General features: G+C 39.9%; 1 protein-coding gene across 1 annotated transcript in view; it reads right to left on the minus strand.

Moving 5' to 3' along the window:
• The window catches only part of PDE11A (phosphodiesterase 11A), a 315,606-nt gene that overhangs the window by 98,360 nt on the left and 192,079 nt on the right, over positions 1-25,167 (minus strand). The window contains exon 10 of the mRNA XM_006921237.1: positions 24,061-24,111. Within this exon, the coding sequence (XP_006921299.1) occupies positions 24,061-24,111 (51 nt within the window). The remainder of the gene's footprint in view (positions 1-24,060; positions 24,112-25,167) is intronic.

Genomic DNA, 25,167 nt, shown 5'->3' on the forward strand with positions numbered 1-25,167 from the left:
CTCGCACTGCCACGCGACCCTGTGCTGCCTGTGGGATAGTGATACTTTCCTGTCCATTGACGTCAGGCTTGGCCATGCCTTGCTTTGGCCTGTGACATGTGAGTGGAGGTGACTGCATACCACCCCACCCACCTACACATATAGAGCAAATCTGTAAGAACCCTCATATAGTTTTGCCAGCTTTCTCGCTTGAATCCTAGAATGAAGAAGATGTGTGGAAAGGGCCACAGAGCCACAGTGACCTATAGCTGACATATTCTGAGAGTCAGAATAAACCTTTCCACAGCCTAGTGAAAGTTGTTATATGATCCTTTCCTCTCTACATTTTACATTATCCTGGCTTTTATAGGTCCAGTGTCCACAGTAAAGGATAACTGTTCCATTCATGAATACTTTTCCTTCTTACCCCAAACTATAGGAGACTTTGTACATCACAGAAAACTCATGGCATAAGGAGAGAGAAAAACTGACATATTGAGAAAGAAAAAGAGACTGAGTGTATCTCAGGTCTTTGGGTGATCTAGTACCTCTAGGTGTAGAAGCACAATGGCCAGAACTATCGCCAGAGCATATTCAGCCCCTACTACCTCTGGAATGGGCTCCTAGCACCCTAGGCAGAAGCACCAGCTTCCACCTCAAATCAGTTGTTTTGATAATCAGTTTTGTTGCAGGTTCACCTGGGTAATTTATAAGTTTAGATTTCCAGGCCCTACCTTGAGATTCTGATTCAGTTAAATCTAGGATGGGAACCTAGGAATCCTTATTTTCTGAATATTCCCCAGTGATGCTGGTGAGATGCCAGGCTGGGAAGTTATCACCAGCCCCCTTCCATCCACGGGCTTGCAGGGCCTTGAGGGCGCCAGAGAAACTCAGGCTCTTCTAGGGTTCTGGTCAGAAGGCTAGTGTTAAGCGATGGCCTGTCTGAGCCAGATGAGAGCCTTGGCTCTAGGAATTTGAGGACACTCAAACCCCCGTGGTCCTTCTTGGAGGGGGAGCAGCAATGGCACAAGTGAGTACATCTGTTCTCCCAGGCCCTGCCTCACCCTCTCCCCTGCTAGTTTATTAGGTGGGCTGAGTCCTCCTCTACCTCTGAGAGGCAAGGATTGTATCAACCTTTGCAGCCCATTGAAGGGACCAGGAAAACAAGAGGTCTTCTGTCGAGGCTCTATAGAGGTTGACAACCTGTCTATTATCTCATTGCTTACCCGTGGGGCTTCTGTGCTCCTTCCATTGCTGCCTCTGAAGTCTCCCAAAAGTCAGACTCGAGCCCCGGAGAACAAAGGGAAAGAACAATGCATAGGAAGGGACCCAGCCATCAGAGAGAAACAGAGCTGCTGGAGGAGACAGAAGACAATTTGCATGTCATCCTTATCACCATCACATCTAAGATTACAGCAGAAACATGAGACAAAAAACATGAGTTTCTAAAAAAGAAAATTCAGTAAGTAAATTGAAGAAGATGGTTTCTATTGAGATCCAAAGTAATGAGTTGGAAGATCAAGTGGAAGAAATAAACTGAAGCACAAAAAAACATACAAACGGTTGGAAATCTGGAAATCTGGAGGAAAAAGACAAAATACTTGGAGGATAGATCCAGGATAAAAATGAGCAACACCAGGAATTCCAGAAAGGGAAAAAGGAATGTACTGAGGAAGGGAAATAATTAAGCAACCAAAATAGACCATTTCTCTAAACTGAAGAAAGACCAGTGTCTGCAGAATCGATGAAAAATACCCTCCACGCAGGCATATGATAAAACTCCTGGAATCTAAGGTAGAAGGAAAAAAAGCTACAAGTTGCCAAATAGAAACAATGAATAACTTAAAAAGGAAAAAGAGACTGGGATTTGATTTCTCAATGCAACCTTGAAAGCAAAAAGATAAGATCTATACACATGTGAGACGAAAGAACTGTAATCTTAGATTCCTATGCTCAGCAAAGATGAGAGACAGATATTGGTGGCTAGGTAAGGATTCGGAGCTTTGAACCAAACAAGTGACTCTGAACAGATATTCTGAGAATAAAAGGTGAAGAGAAGAAGAAAGGGTGAGTGATGAAACTTGCAATACAGAGAGCTAAATCTAAATGGAAGATAATAAAGGATTGACTAGGGTGATCTAACATAAGTGTTGAATAATGATTACTGAAATAAGGTAGATATTGACTGCCAAGGGAAACTTAATAACCTTCTAGAAGAGAAAGTATGCAACTATGACAGGCAAAACTGAAGGCTGGGGGCAGATGTGAGGAGGGTGGGCACAGGAAAGGAGAAAAGAAGGGAAGGAAAACATCTCCAGGCCTCTGCTGGTTAGAAGCGGGGAAAGGAAATATTCTAAAGGTGGTGGTGGGAGAAGTGTGGAAATGGTTGACTTGGTGCCTCCACAGAACCGTAAAGTACTCTGGGGGCAGAATTCTCACTAGTGGAGGAGAAGGAGGAGCTTGAGAAGCACCAAAGATTTTGTCAGAGACCCGCTTCACTGCTCTCGAAATAATATCTAGTGTTTCCTCAACTGAGCCCTGTTTTGACTGTTTGGCTTCCATTTCTAAATCGGCCCCTGCTCTGGGAACTACCCTTCTCTGACTTTTGTTCAGTGCTCCACTTTGCAGTCACTCGCTTTGGGTCCTGAGCTCCCAGTGGTCTAGGCTCCAGCCCTTCCTTCACCTAAGACACCACACTTCACTGTTAGATGGGCTGAGGGCAGCACGGGGAGTTTGCCAAGGAGAGTCTGGGCCAAGCCCAAGATGACTCTGGGTCTCTGAACAATTGAAGGAAAGGAAGGAAGCTGATTTTGGAGGTGTCGTAGGATAGCATTCCAGATAGCACTCTTGGACCAGTTAAATCCTTAGAGGTGCTGAAATGATTCTATTTACCTTTCTCCTTTCCTATCCCACCCCACCCAAGGTCCTTCTAATTCTGAGCTCCGTTTCGAATCTTTGGGTTCTAGGACAATTTGAGGCCTGCCTTTCACTGGATCGCCTGTAGTTTTCAGGGATTTGAGAGACCTTTGTTTCATCCTCAGCTCAGATCGTTAGGAACAAAGGAGAATGGGCTGTGCCTCTGGATATCACTCAGAAAGTTTGAAAATGATAGCAGTCTGGTGCCTTCTAGTCTAGTGCCAGAGAGGCTGAACAACTTGCCCAAGATGAGAGCACCTGTCGGGGTCAAAGCCAGGATCAGAATCTCCTGATTTCCGGTCAGGGCTCTCTCACCCAAACCCTGCTCCCCCTTCCATTTCGAGCAGAAGTTACCAACATTCAGAGCACTCTGCTCAGCCCATCTTTTAGATATGACTCTAATTAGTAGCGTTCTATAGATGTGCCTTGACTGTGAGGCATTTCAGATGATGCATTTCACATAACGATCATATTTATACTTCCATACCAAGAAAATTCCAGCACACAGAAACATTTTAAATAAATCTAATAAATGATAAACTAATAAAACTTATCCAAGGGAGAATATTCTTAAAATGGTAATTACCACTGAGAGGAAATAGTTTTCCTTTATGATGATGATCCAATTAAATGGAAATTTTAGATTGAGTTCATTTTATGGACCCACATAGGAGAACTGCACACTAACACATCTAAGAAAGAGAATAGACAGATTGTAAATTTATATTCTAAAAATAAATCAGGTTATATTTCTTATCATTCTAGGCCTTCTTATAAAAACACACCAGGTGAATAAAGCCCTTTTTCTGTCTTATCTATTCATGTCTTATTAAATACTGAGATCATGCAGTGCCCTCCGCCTCCTAACAACAGAATATGGGTAATTCTTGAAGAGTCATGAACTGCAGGGTGAAGGAAAAAAGCTTCTCACTCTTTTCTGGTGTTGCTGTATATAAACTATGGGCATGAGACAGTGGTTATTTTTTTTTATTCTTTTAAAGGTCACGAAGAATAAATGATTACAATAACATTTCACCAACTGACTCTAGGTTTTTACCAGTAAATCCTGATATTGATTCTAAAAGCTGCAAATATTTTATTCACATATTTCTGATCAGACCATAAATCCTTAAAATCCAAATCTTTTCTGAATGAAAGATCTATGAAAATAGATGATGGATTTCACGGGCTGTCAAAGCAAAAAATGTTACATTTCCTTCTTTGTCATGGAACATGATATAAAACACCTGAAGGCAGATTATTTATATTGATAAAATTATTCTTTGGCATTGGAAGCTGTTTTCTTGGGAATAAAAATAAAATATCGAAATAGCTTTTTGTCAGAACTAGAGCTTTTCTGCTTTTGAATTAGGTGGTGAAAAATAATGTGGATAAATGCCAAAAGCTATTTTCTTTGAGTCAAATATAGAGTATGCTATTGCAGGTATCGGCCAGAGTGGACTACTTTCCCATCAGACACAATATATTTTAGCAACCATCTACCATTATCTTCTAGGAGTTTATCTTCTAACAGTCTTTTTCTTTTTTTTGGTTATTTTTCTTTTTTTTTTACACTTTCTTCTTAGAAGTCACCAAACATTAGATTCGTATTTCAGTCAGATTAAGTATATCAAAAATTATTCTCTTTCTGGGTAGTGATTGTGAGATTAAGAAGTTAGTTAACCTTGTTATTTTCTATGGCTACAGACAGTGGTCCTCGCTCCATCCAATTTTCTTATCAATAATGTGTCATGAAGGGGCTCATTAAAGGAATGTGGCCAGATAAAGCAAATCCAATGTCATAGCTCCCCAAACAACTGGGAGTTAATTTTCAGATAGGTCTGGAAAGTCATCTTGTCATAATAAAGACATCAAAGGATGTTCACAAGACAAAACAGAAGCTAGCCTATGTGTGTGTATCGACATAAATCTATACATGTCCACTAATCTGCTATTTTAAGCACCATAAATCATTTTACAAATAAGGGCCATAATTACATGATGCCAATATTCTTTAAAAATTGAAAAATGCTGTAAAAATATTTATATTTAGAGGTTCAAGTCTCAATAGGCTGAAATAGTCCATATATAAAGTTACAAACATGTATTGTTCTCTCTTCTATATTTATTGTCATTTTTCTTAACTAATGGAACAAGGTATATCATACACTTAAGAGCAGGGCTTACTGCAAAGAGCATTTTCAGACAGTAGCTCCAATCCCAGCTTCGATATTGATTTGAGAGTTATTTTACATCTCTGAGCTGCGCTCCCTATTAGGTCAAGAAGGCCCAAATCATTAATCTCAGAGAGCTGTTTTGATGATTAAATTAAGATAACACATGTGCCTGGCACATAGTAGGTGCTCAACAAATGACAGCAATAATAATAATTGTGATTACTATTATTTTCATTACACCTAACTTGAATAACTTCTGAGGCCCTGGCTCTTTGGCATGGAGTGTGGTCACTATTTCACGGTGACTTAGAAATCGCTTTTTGTTATACATTACCAACTATGAATGGAAAAATGATGAGATTGTGGGAAAAAGGAATAGGTTAAATATTCAGAGACTGTCCTGGGCAGAAGGGAAGATGCAGTCTCAGAGAGCTCCCTGTGCAGATCCTGAAAACTGGAGTTTAGATTTCATTTACAACAGTACATAATCTCAGTCTCACATAAGAAACCTGGCCACCTCTGCCCAGTAAAATACAAATCACTGACTACTCATTTTTATTTTAGGCCGTTAGATAGTTAGTACGTCGTTAATTCCTGCACATACTCAAGCTCAATATCATTGTCAGTTCCGTTTTATTTCCACTTTCCTTCCAAGATCCCTCGTCGGAGGTAAAGACCTGCTCTCTGAGTGTCCCTGGGTATTCTACGGCAATATGAATCTTTAGGAGTGCTCCTTTTTGAGACAATTTACAACTCAAAACAGCAACACATTTGCTTTTCGGGGTAGAAATACTGACAATAAAAATGGAACAGCTTTGAAATATACATTACTATAATTAAAGTGACTTGCTTTTTGGAAATTTCCTGAGACAAATCTTTATTGCAACTATTATTTAAGGATGAGCACAATAATTAAAGGCTCATTCTCAGAAGAGTACCAATGCCAGGATCTGGATGTCCTACGGCATTTCAGAGCACAGGACAGGGCCACCATGGATGCTGTACTCACTCTTCTCAGGACAATGTGTGGGCCCAGGCCAGCGTCTGCTCAGATTGGTGTTCCCTGGCACCCTGTTATAGAAGCCATGTGGCAGATGGGCTTTGAAAAAGATGTAGATAAAATGGCTGGGTAAAGTTGAGATTCTACATTATGAGGTACAATGCCTGCTCATGAGGATATAAAGTCTCAGAAATGGTACAGTACAGTCATCTATTTAACTTTATTTAATCGAATATTTGCTAAAACATCTTTTGTAGGTGTATGGCATATCTATTACTATTCTGTGGAATGGTGTTCTATGAGACCAGCTTGGGAAGGATCAGCTAGACCTGTGCTTTTCATTGCTAGCTCCATAACAATCTCCTGGATGCTTCAAAAACTTTCTAATGCCAGCCTTCTGCCTCACTTCTTTTTAATTGGTATGGGGTGATGTCCAGGTATTAGTATTGTTTTTAAAGTCTCCCTTTCCTGGGTGAGTCTAATGTCCAGACAGGGCTGAGAACCTCTGACCTAGGCCTACCACTAACGACACTTAAGCATCCCAGTTATCCCTTTTCTAGTGCACAGAGCCATAGTGAGGGAGAGAAAAAATTCTCCAAAGTTCTGATATGTCGGAGAAAGTTTTCTCTGAGGTCAGATCTGGATCATCACTTGATCTTGAAGTTTAGCTGATGTTGATGTGCTGGTTTCATAGGCCCACTCCCTATCACACTGCCTCTCCTTGGTGGTCGCCATTTTCAGTGGGAATGGATAGGCTGCCTGCTTCACCCAGAACCTTTCTCGAAAACCCATACCTCCTAATACCATGATCTTATGTAGGGGAGAATTGTTCTTCCTCAAAAAATAGTGAGAACCTCTGCTGTAAGTAAACCTTCCAAGACTTTCTCTGTCTCCCACTTGAGCTAGTAGATGATAGGAGCCCCTGAAATGATCATCATTAGTGTGGTTTACCTAGGAAATAAAAGCCAGGCCAATAGCCTGGTAGCTGGAGCCTTGAAAGCCTTATCCCACATAAATTTCTAGCTCAAATTTGCACCCATTTCTGAGCTTTTCTAGAGTTTTACTGGGATAAAAAATGCATTTCTTTTCCTCCTTAAATAGGGAACCAACGTTTACTGATTAAACAAGACCAGAGAGAAAAACTGTATAATTTTATGGACTCCTTCTATAATCTGCTAAACAAATGAGATTCTTCATCTTTTTCATTTAAGGGTATAGAAGAAAGAGAGAAGGTGTTTAATATTTATTGAGCATCTGCAATATGCAAGGATAAACACAGTTCTTTCCACATGATCATCTCATTTAATCTTTACACGTCCCTTTGGGGTGGTTCCCATTATCCCACTTCCCCAAAGGGAAGTTCAAAGGGGATAAAGCCCTGCCCATGATCCCACTGGAAGTGTGAAGTAGAGCTGGGACTTGAACCCAGGTCTAGAGATGGTGACAGCAACACCGAATCCGGGCAAACCATTTCCTGGCCTCTGCAGAGCCACCACGAGAAACAAGCTGGGACTCCAGTCTGAGTCTGATGAGCTGTTTAGAGCTCAGAAGGAGCCAGGTTTTTCATCCTTCCTGCATCTTGACTCTCAGTTTATTTTGCATCATCTTCAAAATGGTATCTGAATCTCATTAGCATTTTCTCCCCAGTGTTCTACTCTGTGCTTTGAATCAGAAGGAATGTTAATGCTGTGAGAAAGGCAGCAAGTCCTGCTACACGGGTTCATATTTCAAAAATAAACGCACAGGTGTACAGGCAGATTCGCGTAATGGCAGCAACGCGAAACGAGCTTTGGGTTAGACCTGGGCTCAAAGCTCAGGCTTGTGACCTATTAACTCTGACTTCAAATGAGAATACTCTTTATCTCTTAGCCCTCAGTTTCCTCATCCATAAAATGAGGTAATAATAATATCTACTTCATAGACTTGTGACTGAACAAAATTACAAGTCAGGTCTCCTGAGTTTAGTTTTAATTGAACGCATATAACCAAACATTTATAATAAGATAGAAATGTTTCACAACTTTCTAAGGCTTGTCATTTGTGAAACTCAGACACATTCACAAGTTTTGTATCATTTATTGATCCATCAATTTGGTCGTCAATCTATTGCTTTTGTCACTCAAGAAATATTTATTGAGTACCTGCCATATGTCAGGCATCGTGTTAGGCACTAGAGATACAGCAAGTTTCAAGTAAGTTAGAGCCTAGTTAAGGCAAATTTAACTGTATCATTTTTATACCCATTAGAGACACATAGAAATGATATTCAAATGCTAATTTACTAATGTAATGGATCTATAGATCATATGTTGCCCTTCGTTAATTACGATTACTAATAATTATGGTTAATTTGCAATCTGACTCACTCTCTGGAAAAGCAGACAACCCCCATTCCTCTGCTCTAAGCCAGCAAAGAGAAGCTGCCTTTGTGAGTCACAGTGAAGCTGATACTCGGTGAGCTCTTAGAAACTGCCTACTCTGCGTTGGACTAAAGTCCTTAACCAATGACAACATGTATGTGTCCCTGTCAATGAAGCCTTAGAGTTTCACTGATTTTCATTATTGAGAGTGTATATTCTTCCATCACACAGCCTGAAGTGACGAGAGGCCCAGTCCTTAGCAAGGACTGGGTGTTATCAGGTTAAACATTTATTTTTTTCTCCTTGCCTGGTTTACAGCACATTCTTTCAGAACATTCTCTAATTGCTTTAATTTCACATATGCACACAGTCAATATTAATTTTCTGTCCTACAGTAACAGAAAAGGAGTACAAACAGAAAGAGGAAAACTTGTTTTTCTGTATAGATTGCATGGGACCCCCTGAAGGAGAATTAGAGGAGATGTGTGGGAACGGGGACATGACAGCCTGTTATTCAAGGCCCTTGACTTGCTCTTTGGTTCTTTATTTGTTTTTTTGTTTGTTTGTTTGTTTTCTGGGGTGGTGGAGAGGAAATCAGTCTGAAGAGTTAGGTAGAACTTTTTAAGGGCAAGAGAATTCACGAGATCAGATATTGATAAAGTAACTTATGGTATTTACTTTGCATTTAGAATACACAGTATACATAGCATCTCATCTCTAGCAGAGGGAGGCTTAAGTGTTCCACACCCAAAGCCCTAATTTATTTCTCACCGTGGCTCCACATTGAGCAGCATTTCCTTTGATCAGGAGGTGAGATTTGGGGGCCAAGACTGATCATTTATGTGTCCAATGACACTGCAGATAAAAACTACTTGCACTGTTACAGTACTGTTCTTTAATATTTGATTCTTACCTGGGGGGATGAAAACGTTGTGCTTTATGTAATACGTATAAAATATGACATTTGCCACTGACAGGGCCCTATGTTCAAACATCTGGCCTCCCCACTTTCCAATGCCTCATCTCGATCTTCACAGCTGAAGTCTGTCCTCTTTCCTAGTTGACAGCGAGAGAGCCAACGAAATTCTTTTCCCTGTTGCTGGGTGATTGAATATTTTGAAAACATGTCCCATAAATGCAGCAGCTTAAAAGTTTGCCATTGGCTGGCTGAGTGCTCTGTGCAATGCCGACTCATTAGGCTGGCAGAAGAGTGACAGGTGGGAATAGCTATGCAAATATACTACTGGCCTGATGTTCCACGGAGAAGAAAACTATTTCAAGGCTGAGTGACAACTATAACATAACCTGTTAGAAGAAAAATAAATCTCCGTGAGTCTACATTGAGGCATCTGAAGAACAGTTATGTGAATACTGCAGAAAAAAAAGGAAAGCAACTCAGGGTTGTCTTATCCTCAAACACCCTGCTTTTCATGGTCCGATTAGCGGTTTTATCTGTCCTAGAAATATGTGTATTTCTACATACCTTTTGTAGTTTTGTGTTGATACATTTTTAAAGTCCAAACTTGTTTACTCAGGGAAAAATTTTTAAACTATGTCAAGGAGGCCTTCTAAATTTTTGTCTCCTTGTCTCCAGAGTCCCCTCCTTCACCTTTCCCCCTTGACCTTCATGTCCAAAAATCTAGAAGCCACAGGATATGATCAATGTTGGGGCCAGCACTGGCTGCACTTTTATCTCACTCTGTCCACTTAAAATATTTGCATCTTGGTGGGAGGATAAGCCAAGTCTTGTCTAAACAGCTTTGGGATTCTCTGTGCAGCCAGAGAGAGCTGTTTGTATACAAGTAACTGCTTTTGCTGACACTGGGTTAACTGTTCATACACAAATCTGCCAAAGAGCCTCTAGGAAAGAATGTCCTTCTACTAACTGAATTCTAATGAGGCCAGGAAGTAGATTAGGAATTGAGCTATTTTACTGTGAGTTTCAAACATCAGATATAGGGTTGTTTGCCCTATTTGATCTGCATAATTCTCCAGAAGGTCCTAATTAGTTCATGAAGAAGTGACTACTGCAGTAGGAATCTGTGGTTTATTGGTTGATCCAGTTGAAGGGGGCTTTTCTAATTATACATGAGAGCCTCCAGTGTTCAAACACAATGGAAAGATGCTGCTATGATATGACCAGATGAGACAGCTGGTAAGGAGCAGTTCCTGAGCCAATTTAATTGGCACATCCCTTGAAATTATATTTATTTGCTTTATAAAATTTAGGTGAGTTTGAGAGCCAAATTAAGGCTGCCATCAGTGAGATTAGGTGTGGAAATAGAAATGCTTTAAGGACATAATAGAACATTCTTTTCCATAATGCAATTTCATCAAGTCACTTGGGAAACCACTTCAGCAGATAGATCAACGGTGGGTATCACCCAGTGTCTATTATTATGAATTTTGAAAGGGCTGTTATGAACATCTCATCTGTGCCACAGGAAAAGTGTGTTTTCCAAAAGAGAGGTCGTGGGCAGGTTAGGGACCGAAAGTTACTATCTGAAAGTTATATGTATGTACATCTCACCTATGAAGGACAGCTATGATATTATCTGACTAGTACTCTCTCCTTTCTAGGGGAATTGGTCCTCCACTCCAACTATGTGTTTCTACATGGGAGCTGACATATTCTTCTATGATCACACCCCTGTCATTGTTGACTGGTCCAGAAATGGGCACTTGACCCAAACTGGACCAATCAGAAAACTTCCTTGAGATTCTCTGAACTGGAATTTGAGAATAGTTCTTTCTAGAGGAGGTTGCTGAAAGATAAGAAACTTAGGCCCTGATAGAGGTCATGTTTACTCCATTGTAAAAAAAAAAGCCAGGCTGCCCTGAGCACATCTGGGAGCTCAATGCTGCAACGATATGGTTCTGCACGACTGGCTTAAGGGACCACTTGGGTGCCTGCTGCAGCCAGCTCTGGGAGTGGTCAGGTGCTTCTGCCTGCAGCTGCTGGCTTTGCAGGACCACATTCCATGCAGCAGGTTTTCCTTTTGTTACTCAGTGACTCCCACTTGTAACCCTTCTTAGGAGGAACCCTGGGCTCATGTACATTACATGGTGGACAAAGATTTTACATCAGGAACCTTGCACTTGACTCGATCCTTCTCATGAGCAGATTATACAGTGGACAAAAGATCTAATGTGGAGAGAGACACTTGATCACAACCCGGTGCAAGCAGGGACATTCCTAATAAGAGAATATCTAGGCCTTTGATTTTTAAGGGAGTTATCAAAATGACCAGTCTTTGCTCTTACGCATAACTCCTCAGGGAACCAGAGGAAAGCTGTTTTCAAGGAGATCACTGATGGTTTGAAAGATATTTCAGGCAGAACATAAATTTATCCATGGTTTTAAAGAGAGAGCTATTTCTATCATTTTTCATACTGGAGCAACATAGTCATAGAAAGCCTCTCCTTTCTTTTCTGAATGCTAGGGCTTCTTGTTGGTGGTGAGGGGAAGAGTACAAAGTGTCCTTCCTTAAAAATCCAACTTCAGTGTCTCATGGGGTTGTTTGACAAATTTAAGCCCAATGGTGAGGATGGCCACCTGTTTCTGCAGGTGGCTCCCCTGTCTCCGGAAAGACCCAAGATAAATAATATATGTTAGGAAAATGAACCTAGTAAAAGAAAGAATGGGATCACTCAGCACAAGAATTGTTTGGGATTTTTCCTTTGGGAGGAAAAATTGCTTTTAGATCCCATGAACCTACCCCTTGAAGTCAATGTTCCGAAATGCTGAAGGCTGAGAAAGCACCTGTTAAACAGTAAGGCTGGATTTAAAAACTATGTCAGCTTAAAAACAAACAAACCAATGAACAAACAAACACACTCTTAGCAGAAATTTGAACTCTATTAAGGAACTAAGCCATGATTACAGAAAGACTCATAATTGGACCACAAGGACAGGACCAAGCGAGGACAAGAAAAACCTAATCAAAAAGAATTCCACGTCATTTTGAAAGGCAATATTACAAGTTCAGCATGTCTACCCGTATCACAATTTCTTAACTTGTACACTCTAATTAATTGGGCATTTATTTGTACTTCAGTTTCATTATCTATAAATAAGGAAAAAAATGATAGTAGGGTTTTCGTGAGGATTCAATGAATTAACACAGGTAAAGCACTGAAAACAGACCTAGCGCATGGTAAAATGTTCACTAAGTGTGTCTTCTTTTCCAGGTGGCCATCACACTGAGTGGACTGAGCATAGATGCTGGGTGGGAGAGTCAAAGGAGAGGACCTCAGCAGCAGCAAGTGAGGCCTCCACATTGGCAGTGTGCTGTCTTCCTCAGCTGCCTAATCCATAAATGGGATATAGCCACTGATTCTCCTTTAAAGGCTTCCGTTAACATTCAATAACATAAAAGCTATGAAAGCACTTTGAATTAGCAAGAATGCTATAGCTATTACTTTCAGTGAATAGCAATATTTAAAACATATAATGATTGATATCATGTTATCCCCCAGTAAGCCCAGAAACTGTATTTTAAAGTTCATCCACCTGTAGATGATTAATAGGAGAATATATTTAAGCCTTTTACTCCCGGATACGTTAAAAAAAAGAGCTTGCACTTCTGTAAATTCTCGCCAACCTTTCTCACACTTTCTTTTTTCATGGGTGTATGGATTTGATTACAAATGAGTCTAAAGAAGTATTAGTAGGCACTGCTCTGGGCCACCTCCTAGGGCCAACTATGAGGCCAGAGGCATGGCCCCCAACCTGGTAGCATGAGGTAAAATCTACTCTGAGTTTGCATCCCTTCTACAATGTGGTCTTGGTTAAAAGATTCTAGAGTTTTCTGTTACAGAGTGACTATAACAGATTTTCAATTTTTATTAAAATTCTTACGTGTTTATACACTAATTCTTTTTAGTTCCAACCAAATGTTTGAGGCCCTGGAAGGAAACATTAGCCTGTATTACAAGGCAGTCTTAGAATTTTCTCTGTGGCAATTCATGTTCATAATACTGAGTTTAATTTCTTAGTTTTATGTATATGAGTGTCAAATCCAAAGATAGCAAAATCCTGCACAGATGTTGTTTCATTGACAATGGATGTTCTGATGCCTGGTTAAGGTGGTGTCTTTGTAAGCTCCATGAATTGCTTCTAGGGAAACAAAAAGCACCTGAAACAGTTACTATTCCACCAAGACCCAGCTTTCCTAAGAAAAGGAAGAGGCTTAATAGTACCACCAGCTCTGATAATGAAAGCAATGAGTCTGAAGGGACAGAGCACAGCCACACAGATGGCTGGGTTTAAGTCTTGTTACACACATGCCTCAGTATACATAGTAATAGAAATAATTAACGGAGCATCTGCCCTGCTAACCTCGGGATACTTAGCACACTACCTCATCAACAATTCCCTCCAAGGTGCCTCTCCTGCCACCCACTGGCTGGCTCATTGGGATACAGCAAGCAAGAGGGCTTCATCCGGGCTTTGTCGATAAGGCTGATCCAGAGAGGAGATTTCTCCAGCCCTTCTGCCTCGTGCCTGGGCAAATGAATAACCTGCTTGTGCCACTAATACATTCCAGGTCATGCACACACACAAACATTATTATATCTTGGAAATTACTTTTAAATTACTGCCTTTCAGGTTTTTACCATTTTTCTAGAAACGGGGCTCAGTAAATCCTTACATGGAGCAAGGATGGCACCCAGTGGCCAAAGTGTTTCATCTCAGATCTTGTTTTCTCACAGATTTTCCATTGCTTGTCTCTTTGGAGACAATGAATTACTATAAGATCTTTTTCTAAAGCCAGAGTTGAAACTCCAAATCACTTGAATATCCCTTTAAGCTAAAGTACAGACAGACAGACAGACAGACAGACAGACACACACACACACATACACACACACACACACACACACACACACACACCCCGAGGCATTATACAATTAATTCAGAATAATTTTAAAAATCCTTAAAAATTTACCTTAAGAGTCTTATGTTGAAGGCATCGTATTTCACATATGCAGATTATTGTCCACGATGTCCCTGATATAGGCATCACCATCAGAAATACTATATGAATATAAACCCAGTCTCACATTCTTTATATCTTCCCCCAAATAGTCTCTGGTTTATGAGTTCTAATGTCTTAAACATAAGACTTTATCTGCTGACAAGTGCTTTATCATTAAACTGATGTTTGTAATCTCATATCCTTGTTATCTTTCTTACTAGATGTTTGGCAGGCCTGGAGAGCACAGGATAATAAAGTGGGACTGCTCTTCTTCCTTTGAGCTTTCCAGATGTCGAGAGAGTTCTAAACAGCTAGATAGCCAATCAGACTGTAAGGAAGACAAGCAAGATGTCACAATAATGGATCATACCCTCTCTAGGTAAGAATGATGCAATATCTTCATAACATTTGCTATTTCCAGTTTCCTTAGTTTTCTAAGCAGTCTGAAAACCCCAGGGCAAGAAGTCACATAGATGGCACAATCACAATACAAAAAGAGTTTCTAATAAAATAGCATTACATATTGATTGCCCAAAGAGTATCATGAAAAGTCTATTTTAAAATGTCTGTTAAGTTCAGCCAAAATTTCTTTTTCTCAGACATCATCATCACTCATACTTATTTGGCCCCCAAACTGTCAAAATGCCACAAAGTTTCCAAGAATATAGGTCAAAAGAAATGACTTCAGGATAAAATTCCATGATATTGTTACATTTTCCTATTCAGCCACTTGAAGAGAAGCATGTCTTCAAGGTCAAAACGAAACATGAGAGAGGAAAAATCAAGCCAAATATGTGCATTTTTCTTGCTGGTTCTTTGGTTCTTGGTTGCCTCATATGTCAACAGAGCTATAACAACCCTATATTTATCAAAAGGTTGCGATGCTCAAGTGTGATAATGGGTATGAAAAGGTTTTTATATACTGCCATATTATTTAAGACATTATTATTATTTAAACATTTATAGGTAGCATTAGTGTATAGTTTTTTTATACTGAGATGAAGACTCTTGTCTTATCTAAAATAATCACTTATTTTCCTCACAAATATTATGATATTATATTATGCTTCAAATATAATATAGCCATGGTGGGCTTTGTAAATCACTTATAATATGTAATTAAATCAAGCGGAGTCAATTCTTCTACCAAATACCCAAGTTTTTAAACAGAGCTTAAATTTAAAGCTTTGGGCATTTAAATCATAAGGACCCCATGATGTTTTGTTAACTTTATATTGCTTTGTGTTTTATTTTCCCTTTCCTTCCTAGTGACAAATTTTATAGGCTTATAAATTATAGCATTTTATAGCTGGAAATGGCTCTGTTTTATAGATGAGGAAACCCGGGGCCTAGCAATTTTAAATGAACCAAGAGGTCTGGTGGCTGCTTTGTCTATTTACATGTCTGCTCTCTCCTGTCTGATTGTGTTCGTGGTCTTAACAAAGACTGCTTAAAGAGGGCAGCCCTGGCTACTGGGACTGCAGAAAACCCTTAGATCAGACATCCTCTTCTATCTTCATATTTCATACAGTGCCTTGGGACGAACAGAATCATGATTCATGTACATTTTTCAGATTTTTGGGCGGATCCATTTTCATTGGAGAGAAAACATGCAGAACTACCAAAGCAGTGCATAATTTCAAAAATAGGTAGAAGAGCAGACTACAGGAGCACACAAATAAAAAAAATTAGAAAGGTATCCTGAGATTCAAGAGAACAATAGAGTCTTAAAAAGTTTCATTAGCAGGGTGAAGGCAGCAGGATACATGAGTAAACAGTCTTATTGAATATTAAAGAAGTTGCTGACTCAACTAGAAATTAATGGCAAGGGGCCTTTCCCCACAGCAGGGAAGGGTAGATATTGTCATAGTGACCACTCTAGAGAGAATATCCTCAATGCAGAAAATGAGTCCTTTTATTTTGAAATAGTTTAGGCTTCAATGGAAACCCAGCAAACTCACAACCAAGAACTTAAAGCAAGGGGATGAAACAGAATTTGCAGACACTCTCATTGTCATAGATTCCTGCTTCAAAATTCTACTCACATGTTATAACTTCCTCTGCCATTAAAACTGTAAACAGTTCAATGAATTTGGTTGCTCGGTAGAAATTTCTCCTGCACCCAGGTATAAAGCATGGCTTTAGGTGACATAAAGGTTACAAAAAATCAATATGATGAGGATTCTCCCCTAAAAATGCTCCTGGTTTAACCAGGTGATTAGACAGGTACACAAAGATTTATATCACAAGGTAGAAACTGATGCGTACAATAAAAGAATGGCAAGTGAGCAGATCACTTTTGCCTGAGGGACAGTTAGAAAAACTTCATGGAGAGGGGGAGCAATTGAGCAGGACCAGATGGATCGTTAGGACTTTAAATATGCAGAGATAGAAATAGGGATGAGACCAACGGTAGAGAAGGGAAGAGAATGGACAGAAAATATCAAATAGAACTCTTGTGAAGGGTGGGTAAGTGGGAGCATGGGAAACAGGACGAAAACGTGAACTGGAAGTTAGAGTTCAAGGCACTTTTAATGTCCAATCGAAGAATCTGAAGTGATGAAATCTGGGGGCTTATAGAAGACACTAAGCTTTATGAGGAGGAAACTGGCACCAGCAGAAGAGTACTATTAATCTGACAGCTATGCGCCGAATGAACTGAGGAGCAGGTCAAGAGAAGGAGGCAGGGCGAACAGCTAGGCAGGCACCGCGTAAGAGGGAATGAGGACCTGAACTAGTGGTGACTGTGGGATGATGGGAGCATGAGCGATGTTCTGAAGTCAGAACAGAGGGGACAGCATGTGAAAATAGAAGGTGTGAGGACTCCAAGAAGACTGTACAGTTTTATACAGTGCGCATCTGGAGAGGAGGGTGAGCAAAATATAACAGGAGTTTGTAACTTCTGTGTGTACTAAAGGAAGAGCAGAGAGAAAACTGACGATTATGATTGCTAAAACAAGTCCATATCATTGAGGTGAGGGGCCATCAGTTGTTTATATTTCAGAGCCATACCTGTTGTTATAGATGGCTTTAACTAGAGGAAAACGAGAAAGAAGGGAGAGTGAGTGATACAGCCTCAGATGCCCTAGTGTTCTAGATGGTTCTGACCCCTTTGGCATTTACAGTTCCTTTCACCATTCAGGGGTCAGGGCTCTAACTGGGCCATACTATATTGCCTTCCATTCCTACGGGGCTCAGCACTCCTCTGGAACCAAAAATGAACTTCCTTTTACCTTCCCTCAGCCTCAGATGCCCTGGGGCCATCAAGTGTAGCACTTAAGGAGTGCAGAGAACTCAGCTTAATGTGTTAATGTGTGTAACAAGAAGGTGGGAGAAAGCCTTCTGGGTCCATTATTCCTTCCAGGAAAAGCAGACGTCGTCTGTCCGTCCGTAGTGACTTTTTGGAGAGTGTTTATGTTTTGTTTTCAAATGGAAAAAAGTGACAAATTATGGCTATTTAAATAGATCTGAGAGGAGGTCAGAGTCACCACAGGGTCGGTTTTGGCCAGGTGGGTCCCTAAAGAGCCCTTGACTCATAGCTGCTTAATTCGGCTGTCGGAAAGGCCAGCCTGGCCTTGCAGCCCTGGTCCCCCTCACATCACTGCCCTCCCCACCGCCTCCAACATTTTCAATACTCAAGAGTGACAAAGTACAACTGTCCTTTTTCTGATGTGGCACTTGATTAAGACACAGTTCATAAAGAGAACATCATAGGAACACGCGGATGTTTGCAAACAAAGCACTGCACATATTTATGGGCATGTCCTAGGCAGCAGGCTGCCTGCCTCTGTCTGCTGCCTTAGGAGCAGAAGATGCCCTTTAGGCTGCTGATTCAGCTGTTCCCTCTGCAAAGAAGGTTCAAAATTTCTCTGATAAAAAAAAAAATCTTGGATATTAAACTCGGCATAAATACTATTTAAAGTCAAAACAATCCCCTCAATTCAAGAGGCAGGGACAAGAGAGGAGACAGAATAGGTTAGATCTAAGAAGATATAGCAATTCCGTTTGTATTGTTCCGAGGTCATCTTTTTAACAGCCTTAGAAAGAAGCTGAAGTGAACTGGAAAAGCTGTCAGTTGTTGAGATCTTCAAAGGTAGTATTTTAGGAAGGCTGTGAGGGCCGAGACTAGAGACACAACAGAAACTCTTCTTCCAGTCCTGGCACTCTGAAGTCTTGAATTACCCCCGACCCCAGCCACCTCCCGACCAAGGAGGTGTCCTTGCAGGAGTGCCTGGCTTTGGCAAAGGAGCTGCTGGAAGGTGCTCTCTACTGACTGGGGTGGGGGACACGAGCTTCCTAAGCCTTTGCCACACAGTGCCTGCCCGACTTTTCTCCTCCTCGGCGGTGGCTACGTCACCTGGGTTTGGGTAAATGACACCGTGTGACCCCCCTCTCTACACAGTGCACTTGTCCTCTGCAAGAAGCCGCTGCCAGGGTTGGGCTTTTCTATGGTTTTGGATAGAGCGGGCAGGGCAGGAGCCAGCAAAGTGCTACCTTTGTGCAATTAGAAAAAGGCGCGCCCTCTGGAGGATCAATAAATAAAAGGCGTTCCATGCACTTGGCCAGTCAACTGAGGGTCAGCCCTGACACCTGCCTCCTTGTGCAGGGACCCTTATGTAGGCCCTCTGACAGACACGTCTACCAGAGTAACGGCAAGGGCGGTTCTGAGAGCAGAAGCTTCTAGTTATAACATTTGAATAGTTCATGGATCAAACATGTCTCCTTAAACTTAATTACTGAAAAAAAAAAGCCTAGTACATCACCTTGCATTGCTCAGCTTGTCCCCTGCCATCCCTTTCACAGAAGAGGCCGTAAGACCCTGTTTTTGATATAGCCATTCTTATTTTGGTGTGGAAAGGCCACAAGGAGTACCTATTCCATGGTACTTCACTTACTTTACTAGGATATTAATTTGTGGCCTAGGCATTAACATTGAAAACTTGAAATCTGTAAGAGGTAGTCCAAACCCAAACACTCAACATGAGATATTGGAGTTTAATTACTGCAGCAGTTAAATGGTGCTGTAAATGAGTTCATCTCTGATTGCAGCCATAACCCATGCAGTTTGGAATGGAAAGAAGGGATGATAAAAGGTAGCAATATAACATGAGAATGTCCATGAGTTGATTTTAATTGGTAAACTAGCAAATATAGCAATAACCGTTTGGCTTGTCCACTGCATTGGAATCTTAGAAAAGTGCATAAAATTACAGGAGGACATAAATTGGTGTACTAAACTTATTTTCTTATCACAGCTGGCATCTTTAGGTTATTAAGACTTTAAACCAGTCATCTTCAAAGAGATCTAAATGTCAATATGGTCTTTACAGATTATACCTGTTAGCACAGTACAGAAGAGATATAAACAGGCACTAAAGTCTGCACAAATTTTTTGGGCACACCTTTCTTATTTCAAGTTCAAGGATGATCAGTAAATGTTAATGAAGATAAAAATCATTATTTAGATCCTGGTTTCCTCATTCAATGCACAGGACAATCAACCCATAAAGGACAAATTATTAATATTATAATCTGAATCAGACTTTAAAAATTAGTGCATTAATTCCAGAAAGTTCTGTGATCTTTTTGTACATAGGTAGCCCCATAAAAAGTACTGTTTTCCAAGGTACAAATGATACATCGAAACCACAAACAAATAAGCTTATGTCTGACATTCTTGGATAAACAATTGTACGTTGTTTCACCTACTTGTTCTGGCTAGACAATCTATGGACACTTCTAGAAATATTGTCATACTCTAACCACCACTCACTCACCCACCACCACATGCCCCTCAGAGATATTTTCCCCAAGAGGAGAAAAATAATTAACGGAACAAAACAAAACACACACACACACAAAAAACAAAAACAAAAACATGCTACCTCTATACTATGGCATCCTAAAATATAAAAAGAAATCCCCAAACACAAAAGAGTATGAAATAGGAAGACAAGAGATGAGGAAAGGTAAGATGGTATCAGCCACCTTTAATGATAATTAAAGATTCACGAGCAACCGAAATGTCCTACAATAGATGGTTGGCTAATGAAGCTGTGGTACATATATACAATGGAATATTACTCAGCCATAAGAAGAGATGAAATACTGCCATTTGCAACAACACGGATAGACCTTGAAATAATCATTCTAAGTGAAATAAGCCAGACAGAAAAGGTTGAGAATCACATGATATCACTTATATGTGGGATATAAACCTAAAAGCAACAAATAAACAGGACAAACAAACAGAGACTCATGGACATGGACAGTGGACTAGTGGATACCAGTAGGGAGAGGAGAGGGGGGAAAAATAAAATGTTAAAAAAATAATAATAAAAAAATAAAAATTAAAAAAAAAGATTCACTATAGGTTTATCATGTATAAAACCTATATTCCTTTAGGCCATACCACCAAGGAGGACAAATGATAGTAAACTGAAAGTAATTAATGGTATATATCACATTCTCTGATAGTATGGGGATTTCCATTTCTCCCACTTATTTCTGGGAGTTCTCTTTTCCTTAAAATGTGACAATTTAGCTTGCACTGATTCCTTCAATGTCTGCTGGTCATATTGGTAGGAAGGTGCTTTGCTTCTGGTCCAGCATAATGCTTCCTTCCATTGGGCTGCTGCTTTCTGTTGGGTGCTATTGACACTCTGGAACCCTTGTGCATTTAATACCCTGAAACTATATAAAGTCTATGCCTTTTGTGTCCACTTGTGTTCTTCGCTGAGATTGTGAATCCACGAGAGGCTGGGGTAAGGGATAAATCCAAGAGACAAAACTTATACTAAACCTGGAATCATCTAGACACCAATGCATGTGGCCTTGACTTCCACTAGGAAGGGTTCTTGGCTCAGAAATTCTCTCACGTAAACAGACCACATCTCACTGACCTTTTAGACATGTCTGGATCCTAGATATGGTACAGCTTTGGCTGCAATGGAGTCTGGCCAGTGTATGCATATGTTTGACCTCCAGATCCTATTTTAGCACTAAATGATAAAATCATTTTCTTCCCAAACTCTGGCTTAATCTCTGAATCACTGATCACTAGCTCGGTCTCAGCTGGTCATAATCCAATACACTGACACTCAGCCATCCTTTAACTCATGAAATCTCATGAATAACTCCTATTCTAGGTTCCATCTCTCCTTCTGTCTCATGTGTGTGTGTGTGTGTGTGTGTGTGTGTGTGTGTGTAATATATGTATACATAACATATATATATTCTATTGCAGTTAGCAAAGGTTACAATATATGTGAATGTAAGCATGGTTTGTCTGCATATATTGGTCAAAACAAAGTATTCATTTACTGTTATTTAGCTACAATGTTAGGAAACTGCCATTGCACATACTCTAGCATAAAATTTCAGTAAGTACTTTTCAGTGCAGGATTATTTTAAGCTCACTACATTTTAATGTTATTGCTTCAGTTATAAGACATCAGCTACCAATTATGATCATATTTTATTTACTTAATATATCAAGAAAAAAACCATTAGGTTAAAATTACCTACTATATCTAATTACATTGTAATAAGATACTCGCTAATATCTTTCAAGATAAAATCTGGAATAAATCAGTGAAGTTAATAATCTTGATAATTTTAAATGAAATAACCCTTTGTTCTCAAATTTAAATACTTCATATTTTTAGTATGTTTGTGAGCTAACAATAGAAGAGCATGGCAAATGCCAAAACAACAGTGTTTTCCTTACTTTAAGCAAAGGCTTAAGCCTGAAAACAGAGCAGTACCCTCAGAGAATAGACAGCTATTGATTTTGGCCTGCTATAGTTCTGGGCATGGCCCATCAAATAGTTTTTGCGGTCAGATTTAGTCCATTGTGAGCTTTGCTATTTTTCTCCCTGCTTGCCCATTCCTTCTTTTAGCAATGAAAATGATTATGATTACGGCAAAAATATATAAAATATAAAACAGTAAAATAGTTATGGAACCCATAAATAGGTTGCTGAACTTTATTAAAACAAAAAAACTTTAAATATTTGTGATGAAAATGTTAATAAAATATATATACAATATAAAAAATATAAATATATGTAGTCATGGTTTTAACATTTTCTTAATGAAAAATTGTTTTGAGTGATAGAACATTGACGCTTTTTGAATTTATTTAGTCATTCATTCATTTACTCATTCATCCATTTAACAAGTTACTTATTGAGTGCTACCATGTCCCAAGAACTGTGAAAGGCAGTAGAAAAGGCAACAGATATAGAGCAGAGAATAAAACATGCAAATAGCGGTGCCCTTATGGCACTCACATTCTAGCCATTTTTTAGGATGCTCATGTTTACAACAAATAGGCCCTGACTCGTATGGTTTTGGTTGTTCTGTCTCCTTCCTCTGTTGTGAGTTGTCACCTCTTGCTGGTACCACGTTTCTCCTTCTGATCTGGGTCACCGTCGCAGGTCTTTTCCTAAGCATCTCTCTAAGCCAATAAGAAACCATCTCCCTGGATGGAGCCCAAGCAGCTCACCTTATGCCCACTGTATGCTCCCCACCCTTCCGAGCAGTTCCCTCATCCCTACTATGAGTTTGAGGCCTTCCCTTTTTCTCTTTCTTTATTAGTGTGACTCAACTCCAATGATCTGATTCAATTATCAGGCCCGAGGTGGAGTGCCATTTTTCCTGGGAAGATGAATGTATCTATGTGCAAATGAAACTCCTAGAAGAGTAGGCATCATCAAATGTTATTACATGCCAATATTAGGATACAAAATATTATCTTTCTTATGGTTGTGGTAGCTTGCTTGATAATTCTCTGAACATCCACAAAAACTTTAAAAGGCAGACACTGAAACTCAAAAGGGAGAAAAATCAGGTTCTACATACTCCCATGTTTTGACCATGGCCTGTTACAAGGATAGAGAGAAGGACAAGAATTCTGAACTGCCTTTAAGGGAATGGTGGTGGCTAAGGTGAAAAGACATATCTAAGCCTCATTCACAGACTTAGAGGAAGCTGGAGATGGACAGGGGTCATGCTGAGTGGCAGTGAAGCCTGGTGGTCAAGAACTCCATTTCTGGGGCCAGATTGACTGGCTACACCCCCTATTTGGCTATACTCCTTACAATCGTTTGACCTTTGCCTGTCTACTCAACATCTCTGTGCCTCAGTTTACTCACCTGCAAAATAGTACCTACTTCACAGGATTATAACTCCAGTGAATACAGGTAAAATGCTTTGTAGTGTGCCTGGTCCATAGTAAACAGTTGGTGAATGTTAGCTATTATTATTCTAATTTCCTCACTTATTTTTACAGATGAAAATATAGGCCCTAAGATTTTAAATGAACAGAGAGTTAGAGGTAAAACCAATTCCAAAACCAGGCATCTTGATTCTCACTATATTATGCAGATTTTTTCTGCTATCCTGCTTACTTAATGAATAGAAAGGAATAAATACTGAATCATTTAAATGATCATGAAGGGACTACTCAGTTATAGATGTCTCTTTTTCCTTCAAAAACTGAAATGTCCAAACACACCTTTGCCCAATTCTATTCCCCCAACACTCAATGGGTAGGACTAATTCTACAGAGGCAAGTGACAAAGGGTAAGAAAGCCATGTAAAGTTTCACTTTATGCCCTATAGGGTACCGTTTGCTTCCTTACCTTAAACTTGTCAACTTCAGCTTTTGAACATGTCGCATGGTATGATAGCACCTGATTCAGAAGAAAAGGAAAAAAAAAACTTTAATAACTAGATATGACTCTGTTTTCTGAAAGTTTCTTGGCTTAAAAATAAGCATTACTCATATACATCACCTTGACAAACAGTGGATTTTAATGTATGACAAGAAATTTCTCATAACAGATCATCATCTGTTCAGTTACAGTGGATTCTATTATAATGCTGAATCGAACTACAGCCCACATTAAGGGCTAGGTATTTTACACCAGGATGTTTTTATAGGTAGTAATTTTATCAAAAAGACATGATATGAATACTTATCCTGTGAGATGCTCTGGAACCTAAATAATAAAAAGTGGTGTGTGCGTGTGTGTGTGTGTGTGTGTGTGTGTTTGTGTGTGTTTGTGTACGCGTGCATGCACGCATACTGTGGCAGACACTGTAGATTGCTGACTAAACTTCCACCTCTGGTCTATTCTCACTTGCTTGCTTTTTTTTTATATAAGAAAGATTACATTGTTATGCCCAACCATCTGCAATGTTTTCTGTAAGAGAGTTATATTTCTCTGCCCTATTGACATCGGCCTTAGTGTATGACTTGCTTTAACCAATGGAATGTGGGGGAAAGTGACAGATACCACTTTCGAACAGAGTCTTTAAGAGCCATCACGTGGTACTGTCTTCTCCATTTTCTCTCCAAAGGAAGTACATGGTCCTGAGAGGGATTGCTCACTCAGCCTGAGCCCCAAAATGAAGATGATGAATTGAGCAGAGCCACAGCTGACTGCAGCTGATGACATGTCACATGAGCAAGAAATCAACCTTTACGGTTTATCGTCACATCATAACTTACTGAGGCAGAGAATTAAAAGTCAAAAAGGAAGTTTGAAGGCTTCCTACAGCTAAGGGTGGTCACATGAGGTGGCCAGGTGACAGTGCTCTGGTCAATGAAATAGAGGCTGGGGTTGCCTCTTTCCTCTCCTTTCTCTTCCTCCCTGGAAAATAGCTGAAAGGCTTGGAGGAACAGCAAAATCTGGTGTCTGTGAGGTGACAACCATGAGTAGAATGACAGCTTATGAGTAGTAGAT

This window comes from Pteropus alecto, unplaced genomic scaffold (assembly GCF_000325575.1).
Source record: "Pteropus alecto unplaced genomic scaffold, ASM32557v1 scaffold3, whole genome shotgun sequence".
NCBI lineage: Eukaryota > Metazoa > Chordata > Mammalia > Chiroptera > Pteropodidae > Pteropus > Pteropus alecto.